The following is an 11,897-nucleotide window of genomic DNA, read 5'->3' as shown; positions in this document are numbered from 1 at the left end:
TTTTTTAATTATTTTTTTTTTTGATATCTTCAAATTCAATCAAAATCTAAACCTTCAAAACTCATTCAAACACTTGGTGCTCAAACACTACTATTATTTAAAGGTCTTCATTAATAACCTTGTGTATCTCTCTTTTTAACTTAAAAAATTAATTACTAGATACATATTCATATTAAAGCAGTACAAATAACTAATTTTTTTTTTTTTTGTTCTCCCCCCCCTCCTTTCCCTCATGAGCATTATATATAATTGAATTTTCAGGTCGTGGGTTGTTCAAGTAATGTCACGAGTTCAGATCCCCCATGTTGGGCCACAAACGGATTTGGTCCTGTGTGTCCTAACAAGCTTGCACTAATTACAGCAGAAAAGTCATCACTACTATCATCACTATCAATATCATCATCATCCTCATCATTGCTATTGTTATCACTGTTTTCTTCGTAATGTTGTCGACCACTCGTGATTCCATTGTCACTATTAAAACTCTCCATCTTGTGGCTCTTATTATCTTTGAAACTCACACTTCCATTGAATTCTTGATCAATTATAAAGCCTCTCTCTTCTTTTTTTTCTTTTTTTTCCTTTTTCCAATTATTATCTGAGCCCACCAATTTTTGGCAATCCTTATAAAAGGACTCTTCACAAGTCTCTCTTGCCTCTGTTACCCTATTGTTGTCATCATTTTCTTGATTCAAAAGCTCAGTCGTCTTTCCAAAGACATTTAAATAAAAATTTTCATAATTATTTTTATTACTCTCATCATATCCTTCATAATGATCAATCAACATTGCCTTCATTTCTTGCTCCACTTCTTCTTGTTCTTTTTCAGATTCTTCTCGTAATCGGTCCCATTCCTGATCCTCTTGTTGTCTTGCTTTAAGCTTTGCCTTTAACAACAACTTTTTCTCTATCTCTCGTTCCCTACGTTTTTGTCGCATTTTTTCCAAAGAAGGGAAATAGTTTTTATTTTTTAAATTCCTGTGTCGAAAATTTTGTCGTTTTCTTTCCCACTCAAGCCTAATTTTATAAGACGGCTTGATCATAGAATTTTTAGGGAACGAAAAACAGGTAACTTGCTCATGATTAGACCTAAATTGTTCATCCAGCGTCGTCACCATAGTATTATTGTGTATTCCTGTACCGCTTGAAAATACTTCTATAGATTGCTGGGGTTGTTCGTCGTCGTCTTCTTCTTCTTCTGGACCCCCAGGTTCTTGTGACTCTAATTGTTGCAAATCAAGTGACTGATCTGGTAAGACTTGGTCTGGTAATGGTTCATCTTCTTCTTCTTCTTCTTCCTGTTGAATATTATGATCAAGTCCCAAGAATAATAATGAAGATATCCAGGAAAACATTGTATTACTGTTAAGTATGATGAGTATATAGGGTTTTTAAAAAAAAAAAAAAAATAATAATAATAATAATAATAATAATAATAATAATAATGAATTAAAGTAGAAGGTAAAGAAAAAAATTTTTTTTTTTTTTTTTTGGAATTTTTTACACTTTTTTACTAAAGATTATTATACAACTGACAATTTGTAGTAAAATATCTTGTCATTTTAGTTTTCTAATCATTTTGAATTCTAAATATGTCTAAATGTGTGTGTGCAATAATGTGATATGTTTTTGAGCCGCACACATTTATGGTAAAAGCATTTCATCACATTTCTTGTTTAAAAAAAATAAAAATAAAAATAAAAATAAAAATAAAATGTTTATAATCCCTTTAAATGGATTTTATTTAACTTACAATTCAACTGGGTATATAACGGTAATATATAATAAATAATAACAGGAACATATATATATATATATATATATATATATTTTTAAAAAAAAAAAAAAAATCTCAAAAAACTATTTCAAATTTTAGAATGAAATGTTAACTTTTTCCAATCCAATCATTCCGCACTTTTAATAATAATAATTTTTTTTTTCTTTCTTTTCTCAACTTTTTTTTTCTTCTTTTTCAAGTTGTTTAAATTAACATTTTTTTCTTTGTTTTGGTTTTTATAAAAAAAAAATAAAAATAAAGGTCAAAAAGTTTTAGGGATTTTTGTTTTTTTTTCAGTTTCTCCAAGTTTTTTTTTTTTTTCCCCTCCCTTTCAATAAGAAGCATCGCCAAACAAATTAACCATACTCTGTTCCAGCTCTTCTGTTTCCATAACGTCTGTTGGTTTTTTCCGTGTAAGCAGTTTCTTTTCCTTTTCATTCTTGCGTTCTTGTTTCTTTTGTTGTGCCAGTCGTTGACTTGCATCGTACGATGATTCAATCACAGAATGAGCCCCATTTTGACCTTGAGCTGTAGCACCAACTCCACGTCGAGCAAACGACAAAAATTCAAGAAATTCACCACGCTGCTGACGCAAAGTTCGCCCCTCCGCAATTCGTTTTTCGAAATCTTCAATGTCGCGGGCTGGCACGTTAGGTACTAGTCCACACAAAACATCAAACGGTCGCTGGTACTTGGGCCGCAGAAGTGTGTATACCACAGTAAGTACATAGCCAGCCTCATGATGGACATCGGTAAAGTACTTGTCATTGAGAATGTCAAAACATGTCTTAATGAGGTTGTCACACACGTAGTTATCCACCTCAACATCAAACCCTAAAATATCGGGCAGAATATTGCGCATAATCAGACAGCTATTAAAACTGCATCTATTGTCTTTAAAAGACATGATGTGTGTGCACAATGATAAAAATGGTGCAAGAATTTCCTAATAAAAAGTTAGTATAAAGCGCATTGATGGTATTGAAAAAAAAAAATAAATAAATAAATAAATAAAATACTCACCTTGTTCTTGAGTACAACTTGTTTTAACGCTTGTTGTGTTGAGTTTGTAGAAGACTCAGAAGAAGGCTTGGCACCTAATTGGCCAACCATATCAATTAAGAAGCGGTCTACGACAGCTGTAAGTTGTCTAAGAAGATGCTCTTCCATCATTTCTTCAGAAAAGTCTTGTGGGTTATCATCGTCGCCATGAATCATAATGCCTTCTCGGAGAACATGTTCCCATTTTTCCGAAAGAACCATATCAAGCTTGGTAAGCATGGGCGGCAGGAATTCGCGCAGAAAGGGGTCCATCAAGTAAACGGGGCAGTTTTTGACAATATTTCGCAAAACAAGAGACGTCATGTGGCGCCATGAATGGGATGTGATGCCTGCAGAGTCACCGGCAAGAGCCTCGTAAAGTCTGCGGGCCATGCCAGGAATCTCGTAGATTGTTTCTTCGAGTTGGCTGATGGATCCTAGAGTCAAAAAGGCATACTCGCGAGTGTAGCGGATAATATGGCCGACCGAGTCAGCAAAGTCACGGAGAGTGTGCATGGCCTTGACGTTTTCGTCAACAAATTCGTCCTTTGTTTGGGTCGAGACACCAACTTGCCAGAAGCGTTCCATGCAGCTGTACTTGACAAACGACTGGACCTCAATGGGGAGGGTGTGCCAGTTTTCAGGATTGTGGTATGCTTGGATTTGAGCAATGAGCTGCAAAATGTGTGGAAGAATGGGCTGGATGCGTGGTTTCCAAAGTTCGAGCAAGTCAAGATAGGGTTCGGAAGTGTGGTTGAGTTTTTCAATAGTGTATTGAATGAAGATTCTTGTTGCGCGGATAGGAAACAAGGCTGACCATTTAGCTTTAAGTTCTGCCTTTAAGGCTTTGCCCTGATCGTCCATGTTTGTTGCAAGAAGATCAGTTGTGGAGGTAACTCCGCGGGATCTAAAGTACTCTGCAATTTTGACAATACCAACGCGTTCCATGAACCAGTGCAAATCGCTGAGTCCCTTGATGGTGCCTTCATCACTCCAAGAGGACAAGACAGGGTCGACGATTTTGGCGAAGCGTTCTGGTTTGTTGCTAATGTTTGAGCGCTGGGATACAACAAGCAAGAATGAAAGAAAGGCGACCGACTCGTGATCGCTAAGCTTGTTGGAGGATATTGTTTGTGCAATGACACGCTCAAGGTCATCATAGATTTGGTTAAGAACGTCAGGCATCATGTAGGCCAGACGATTAAGTTCAGTACCGCAACTGGTACGGAGGTCACGAATAGTTTCACGGTCCTCATCGGTGATAGTGTCAGATGGGTACTCAAAAGTGCAAGCCAGGAGGACTTTTTCAAGAACTCTAAACATGAGTTCAGAGTGGTCGAGGAGAGAGGGGGCAAACTGGACAAGGGTTTGAACGTGTTTGCGGAGGAGCATGGGGTCGTTGATTTTCATGAAAATGAGTTGGTTACACCATCGCTCAATAATGAGAGAAAGTTCCTTTTGGATGGATTCCTTGTCGGGGCCATTGTACCATATTTTCCATCTGGTGACTCCGCGGAGAGCACATTCGACAAGGACAAATTGAGAATAAGCCAAAAAGTAAGAGGGATTGTCAGTGTAATCAAGCTTGTAAACGTCCAAACTACGGCGGCCAATGTCGGAGGAGAAAAAGGCACTCATTCTGTTTTCCAGCCAGGTGAGGGAAGGTACAGGAAGAATGCAGACAATGAGACGAACAATATCTTCCATAAACTTGCGGTAGTTTGTTAAAAAGACTTGACTATCGGAAGCCGAGTCAAAGTCATAGTCGAGGTATTGGCGAGCAATGTGGTCTTCACCAACATCTTCAAACTTGATGCAACGATCTGCCGCAATTTCGAGAAGTTTAGGTAAAAGTTCGAGGACTTCTGGGCGGGTGTTGAGTTTGTCGACACGAAGGACGGAGCACCAGAACTGTAGGGACATTCCGGAGATGACGAGGGAAGGGTTGTTTGTTGTTTCCAAAACCAGATAGAGGTATTGTTTAAGGCTTGCTTCTTTGGGGAGACGGTTTCTTGGTAAGTTTAGATACTCTCCAAGGCCTACAATCATTTCAACCATTCTCTTATTGAGGATGTAAGCACGCTCGTTAAAGCGGGTGAGGTCGATATTTTGAACTGATTGGTATACTTGAGCAAGAGAGTTGAGACTATCAGGTAAAAAGACAGAGCCAATGATTGCTTGAAAATCATCGTCACCATTAAAGTTTCTTGAAAAGAGAGCATGGAGGCACTCTACGGCAAGGATACGGACTTCAATGTTATTTGCAGACATGGCGAAGCAAAGTCGCTGAAGGACATCAGCTTGGCGGAGGACTAGGGGGAAAACCCAGAAAAGGCATGTTTTGATTGTGTTTAAGATTCTGACTGCGAGTTTTGCAACTTCAGGGTCGCCAAAGCCCAAGTCGAGACATTCTTTAAGGAGACGAGACCAACGGATAAGCCAACCTTGTCTGCCGTATTTGAATTTTACCAGTGGGTCTGATGATTGTTCATACATCATGTAAAGGACGGATTTAGAGGTGACAACTTCTATGCACTGGGCTGCAAGTGGGGTTGCGCGCTTATCAGCTACTGGATCGTCAAGAATATAAATGTCTTCAAAGAGAGTGCGGTATATACTAAGAGAGAGGTCTCGAGTTGCAGGTCCGGCCTTCCACATTCTGTAGAGGATTTTGTCCATGTCGACCCAACCCTCGTCTGATCTGTTGTAGTCGTTTAAGTCAGCCACTTCATTGACATCTTCATTAATTGTATCATTAAAGTCATTATTGTTTGCGAGTTGGTCATCGCTGTTAAGGGTATCATTTGTAATTGTTGGTTGTTTTAAAAAGCCATTATTATTGTTTTGTATAGAGGTATCATTAATATCTTGAGTGTTGTTGTTGTTGTTATTATTATTATTATTATTATTATTATTATTATTATTATTATTATTATTATTAGTGGAATCACCATTATTATTATTTTCCGTGTTTAAACCCCAAACACGTTTAGCTACAGCAACCCAAAGGATTGCAATTTTTTCTTTAATATAATGAGGGTCTTGAGGAACTACATTTGTGGCGAGTTCTATAATCCAATTGCGAATGGCCAATTTTTGAGTCTGGTCATAGGACATGAAACTGTATTGGATTGCATTTTGGATTAGAAGCAAGCCAAAATGGCGAACCATTTCGTTTGACTCGAAGCGGTGGCGAGCTAGTTGATAGCCCCAGTAAGGAGCTTCTGGCTTTGATTTGACCGACTCCAAAAACTGTAAAAAAAAAAAAAAAAAACAAAGGCAAGTTGGTTGATTAGAAAATGAGTAATGATTGATTGATTGATTGATTGATTGATGGATGTTTTTTGGTGGTAGTAAAGATAGTGATAATAAAAGGACATACCGTGTTTGCTTCGCTGCGAGCTCTATTATTTGAGGAGGGGCTGTAAACAGCGTCCAGCGCGCTAGCGATCTGTCGAATTCCATCTTCCTCCATCACTGATATGGACGATAATACACGGAGAGCAGATTACTATGGGTGAGTGGATATATCGTGGGGGGTGTAAGAGATGGGGATAGTTGGGCTGGATTTGCTATGAAGTTTATGTATATGTAAAGGATCTTATAGAGATAGGCAGTGGTGGTGTGGATTTTTTGTTTATTATTATGATTATTATGATTATTATGATTATTTTATTATGATTATTATGATTATTATGATTATTATTATTATTTTGTGGCGGTGTTTGGGAAAAACTTATAGGTGGAAAGATTAAAATTGTAGGAGAAATACCTTGTTTATTTACCAGGTATGTTGTTAAAGCGTTTAATTTAATTTACCAGGTAAGTAAAATTTTTTTTAAAAAAAAAAAATTTTTCTTGCCTGATTGTAAAAATAAAAAATAAATAAAAAATTCCTCCTAACAACAACAACAAATAACAAAAAAATAAAATAAAAAAAAATCTACAAGTTGTGAATCCATTGTAGAGTTAACGATCGATCATCTTGAGATGTATTTTTATTTATTTATTAAATAAGTATACGCGTGGATCCATCTTTCACTTACTACAATGTCGATGAATTCTTGTGTTTATTATTTATTTATTTATATTTATTTATATATCTATTAGAATGTCAATCAGAACATGGCGGGTTGTTGTTGTTGTTGTTGTTGTTGTTGTTGTTTTTGCACTACGAATTAATTTAAATTTTAAATTTTAAATTTTTTTTAAAAAAAAAAAAAAAAAAAAAAGAGCAGCTGATTGACGCGTTTAATATTGTCATGACGTATTAAAAATTTTAAGAATTTCGTGGGGGATTGAGGGAAGAAGAAGTTACTCATAACTTATATAATCTATTCATTTTTTTTTTTTTTTGTGATATCTTATTATTATTATTATTATTATTATTACAAGCCACGTGCCCACAAACCCTCCCTCCCTCCCCCAAAAAAAAAAAAAAAAAAAAAAAAAAAACTCATATACAACACGGGTCATGTGTTTTGAAAAAAAAAAAAAAAAAAAGACCCGTCCGGAACACTATCAACAACAACAACAAGGTCGGGACTTAAGATTTTATATTTATCTTTATATGGGGTCTTATTTTAATTTAAATTGAAAAATAAAAAAAATATATATATTATATATATATAATAATATATAAAAAAAACCTTAGAAAGTTGCTCTGTTGTTGAGTAATCAAATGGAAAAAAAAAAAAAAAAAAAAAAATTAAATAAATAAAAAGACTTTAATGATTTTGATGATAATTTTGATAAAAAAAAATAAATAAAAATAATGATTTTCCGCTTAAAACTTCCTATATCTAATTTTTTTTTTTTTTTTTTTTTACTTTATCTATATATATATATATATATAAATATAAATAAATTTATATGAAAAAAAAAAAAAAATCACTTCAATATCTCTCTTGCAATATTTTTTTTTTCATCATAATCATCATAATCATCATCATCAACATTTCATTATAAAAACCTTCTTTCTGTTGCTTCTTTTTTTTTTTGATTTTTTTTTTTTGATTTAAACAAAAAATTCTCTCAAATCTTTCTTTTTTTTTTTTGCCTTCCATTCAGCCGCCCTTAGTGTTTTTTTTTTTTTTTTTTTTTTTTGTTTCTTCTATGTTGTTGGTTGTTGCCTTTGAAGGTGGATGACTTTTAAAGGCTGACAATTTTTTTTTTTTTTTTTTCTGTACAACAACATTAACAACAATATTGTTGTTAATAAATAATTACAATAATAAATAATAATAAATAATAACCCCGTATTTTTGACTGACTGACAGATTTTATTTTAAAGACTGACCAATACATTTGTTTTCTGCCATTTCTTTTAAAAAAAAATTTAAAAAATTAAAGTAAAACTTTCAACTTTTTTTTATTTCATATATATATATATTTATTATCTTCATTTTAGAATCATCTTTTTCATTTCTAAATTCATTTATTTTATATATATATAATTATAATTTATAAAAAAAAAAAAAAATAATAGCATCTTGTAGAAAAAAAAAAAAAAAAAAAAAAAAGGGATTTTATATATATATATATATCATCATCACCACCACATAATTTTTTTTTTTTTTTTTTTTTCATGTCTTCTAATGTTCAATAATACAAATAACACCACAAACAACAACTCTTCTTCATCAAACAACATCAACAACAGCAATAAACAGTCTTTTGCAAATAATAATTCTCGTCAAATATCATCTTTAACATCTTCTTCTTCTTCTTCTTCAGCTCCTCAGTTTCAACAACAGTTCCCACAGTTCTCTCACATCTCTCATCAACTCTCTTCATCATCTACTACTACTTCTTCTTCTTCTTCTTCTTCTTCTTCTTCTTCTTCTTCTAATGACCGCATCGCATCTTCTCAGTTTATTGCCCCACAGCCTTCGTCACAGCAATACTCTAAATCAAGATACTATCCTCCTCCCCAGGTAATCAATCCTCATAACCATCCTCCACAATCCTTCTCTTTACCTATCCAAACTCAAGCATCTCGTTCATCAATCAATAATAATAATAATAATAATAATAATAATAATACCACTACTACATCATCTGCATCACGTTCTGCTAGAATCCCCTCAGTAGGAATCCAATCAAATAATAACATCATCTCTGGTTCGGCCCGAGTGGTCCAGCATCAACATCCGATATCGCAAGAAATTGCACAAGCTTTGTCCCAAAACCGGCAACAACAACAACAACAACAACAACAACAACAACACCATCATCATCAGCAGCAGCAGCAGCCGCAACAACAACACCAACAACAACAACAACAACAACAACAACAACAACAACAACAACAACAACAACATCATCATCACCATCATCACCATCATTCTTCCTCCTCCTCCTCGTCTAATTCTAATTCATCACGCTCTCCAATGGTAACAAACCCTTTAGCAAGCTTTAAATCAAGAAAAGACCGCACAAGAAAGCGGCTCCTGGATTCATACGAAATCATGGGTTATATTGCAGCTGGTACCTATGGAAAGTATGTTTAATAATTTTTGAAAGCCTTGCAAGAGCATTGATGGCATTTACAACAACTTCTAACATTATGATTTTTTTTTTCTTTCCCCCTATTATTAGAGTATACAAGGCAAAGTCTCAAAATCCGTAAGTATAATAACTATAATCTATTTTTTTTTTTTTTCAACTTGACATTTCTAACTCTTTTCCTTTTTTTTTTTTTTTTTTTTTTTTTTTTTTTTTCTTTTAGAGAAATGAAATCACGATTGTTTGCTATCAAAAAATTTAAGGCTGACAAGGAAGGAGAAATTGTTCATTATACTGGTATTTCACAATCAGCATGCCGTGAAATGGCCCTGTGTCGTGAGCTACGTCATAAAAATGTAATTAACTTGGTTGAAATTGTTCTCGAAGACAAGTCCATTTTCATGGTTTTTGACTTTGCTGAACATGATCTTCTTCAAATCATTCATTACCATACCCACCCAGACCGCAAACCTATTCCAGAATCTACAATGAAGTCTGTACTTTGGCAAATCCTTAATGGTGTATCTTATCTTCACCAAAATTGGGTCCTCCATCGTGACTTAAAGCCCGCAAATATTATGCTCTCCTCGGATGGAATTGTTAAAATTGGAGATTTGGGTCTTGCACGTTTATTTAGTGACCCCCTTCAATCCTTTTTTAGTGGTGATAAGGTGGTTGTTACCATTTGGTACCGTGCCCCAGAGCTTTTACTAGGTGCAAGACACTACACACCAGCCATTGATTTATGGGCTGTAGGTTGTATTTTTGCAGAGTTACTTGCCCTTAAACCTATTTTCAAGGGAGAAGAGGCCAAAATGGATAACAAAAAAAACGTGCCCTTTCAACGTAACCAGTTTCAAAAAGTCGTTGATATCCTTGGCACTCCTACCATTGATAAATGGCCTTCACTCTCTAAATACCCGGAGTTTGCTCAATTCCAGCTACTTAAAAAATGTCCATGCCATCTGGATGCATGGTACCAAAGCCACATTCTTTCAGCTCCTAACCAACGTGCTTTCCATCTTCTTGCATCACTCTTGGAATATGACCCAGCCCGCAGAATCACAGCCCATGCTGCCCTTGCTCACCCATACTTTTCGGAAACTCCTCGTGTTTCTGAAAATGTTTTCCAAGGCCAACGCTATGAATACCCAAGCCGCAGAATTTCAAATGATGATAATGATATCAAGTCTAATGTTATTTACTCATCCTCAACTGCACATAAACGACCAGCACCAAATAACGCTGCTGCTGCCGCTGCCGCCGCTGCTGCTGCTGCTGCCATGGCTGATCAAGACCTTATGCATGCTAGAAAACGTCAAAAATAAAAGAAGAAGAAGAAGAAGAAAAAAAAAAAAAAAAAAAAAGATAAAAGAGAAAAGAGAAAAGAGAAAAAAAGAGACATGTGAGAGAAAAAAAAAATAAAAAAGTTTTTTTACGAAAAATAGTAATAGAGTTTCTAATGATGATAAATGAAGCTCTTGATGACTCTTTATGCATTTAGACAAAATGGATATATATATATAGATGAATTTGATGATAAATGAAATAATGATAAATGATAAATGAAAAAAAAAAAAAAAAAAAAAAAAAAAAAATCCAAAAAAATCTAAAAAAAAAACTCGGCAACGGGGAATTGAACCCCGGTCCCCCGCGAGCTGCAATTGACAGGCGGAAATTCTAGCCACTAAACTATTGCCGATTTTTTATTTAAATTGTTGTTAAAAAGATTGTTTCGAGTATATATATGGTAAACAAATTAAAAATTGGAAATTTTTTTTTTAAATTTTTATTGAATAGGGAAAGGGAAAGGGCTGGATGGTGTAAAGGATAACACGTTCGCTCGAAAGCGGAAGATACTGGGTTCAATTCCCAGAATACCCCCTTTTCCTGAGGATGTGTACGGGAGTATACACCTAGACTGAAAACCATAGGCTACCCTGGTTACAGGAATGCCGACTCTTCCGTACAGTCTAAATAGCCTGCAGGTGATTGCGGGCCGTATCTCTGACGGAAGAGATTAAGAAATACATGGGCGTCCGTGAAGATAAGTGGAAATGGGTTGGGAAGGTTTTGGGACCGACAGACTGGTTCTCCCTGTTCCTCGTAAGCTGGCATCAGGGCCCATCTTCCGGGCTACCGGAGACGCACAGAACAGAAACCACCCGTACTAAAAAGGTACAAATGAAAACCGGCAAGTCACATAGTCAGACAATAAAAGGATAGCGCAGATGCTGATGTTATATAATTCTATAATCCTTGAATAAAAACAAACAAACATAAACAAACAAATTTTTATTGAATAAAAACAAACAAACAATTTTTCTTTTTTTTTGGATTGAATAAAAACAAACAAAATTTCTTTTTTTTTGGATTGAATAAAAACAAACAATGTTTTTTTTTTTTTTTGGAAAGAATGAAAATAGTTTAGATACTAGTTTTATTCAAAGATTAATATAATATCTAAACTATTTTCATTCAATAATAATAATAATAATAATAATAATAATAATAATAATAATAATAATAATAATAATAATAATAATAATAATAATAATAATAATAATAATAA

The 11,897-nt window shown here is 34.5% G+C and overlaps 3 protein-coding genes across 3 annotated transcripts; 1 reads left to right on the top strand and 2 right to left on the bottom strand.

Annotated features, from left to right (window-relative positions):
* Positions 1-257: 257 nt before the first annotated feature.
* Positions 258-1,355, bottom strand: SAPINGB_P005454 (uncharacterized protein; the record flags this gene model as incomplete). Its single annotated transcript, XM_032000168.1, has 1 exon — positions 258-1,355. One exon carries the CDS (start codon positions 1,353-1,355, stop codon positions 258-260), a length of 1,098 nt encoding a protein of 365 aa, XP_031856059.1.
* Positions 1,356-2,108: 753 nt separating this feature from the next.
* Positions 2,109-6,293, bottom strand: SAPINGB_P005453 (uncharacterized protein; the record flags this gene model as incomplete). Its single annotated transcript, XM_032000167.1, has 3 exons — positions 2,109-2,723; positions 2,801-6,070; positions 6,201-6,293. 3 exons carry the CDS (start codon positions 6,291-6,293, stop codon positions 2,109-2,111), a joined length of 3,978 nt encoding a protein of 1,325 aa, XP_031856058.1.
* A 2,122-nt stretch (positions 6,294-8,415) lies between these two features.
* On the top strand, positions 8,416-10,653 carry SAPINGB_P005452 (uncharacterized protein; the record flags this gene model as incomplete). Its single annotated transcript, XM_032000166.1, has 3 exons — positions 8,416-9,320; positions 9,419-9,445; positions 9,549-10,653. 3 exons carry the CDS (start codon positions 8,416-8,418, stop codon positions 10,651-10,653), a joined length of 2,037 nt encoding a protein of 678 aa, XP_031856057.1.
* Between the last annotated feature and the right edge of the window lie 1,244 nt (positions 10,654-11,897).

The sequence above is a fragment of the Magnusiomyces paraingens genome, assembly GCF_902498895.1.
Source record: "Magnusiomyces paraingens strain CBS 517.90 genome assembly, contig: contig4, whole genome shotgun sequence".
Lineage (NCBI taxonomy): Eukaryota > Fungi > Ascomycota > Dipodascomycetes > Dipodascales > Dipodascaceae > Magnusiomyces > Magnusiomyces paraingens.
Note: the sequence above shows the minus strand (reverse complement) of the source record. Positions and strands in the feature narration are given on the sequence as shown.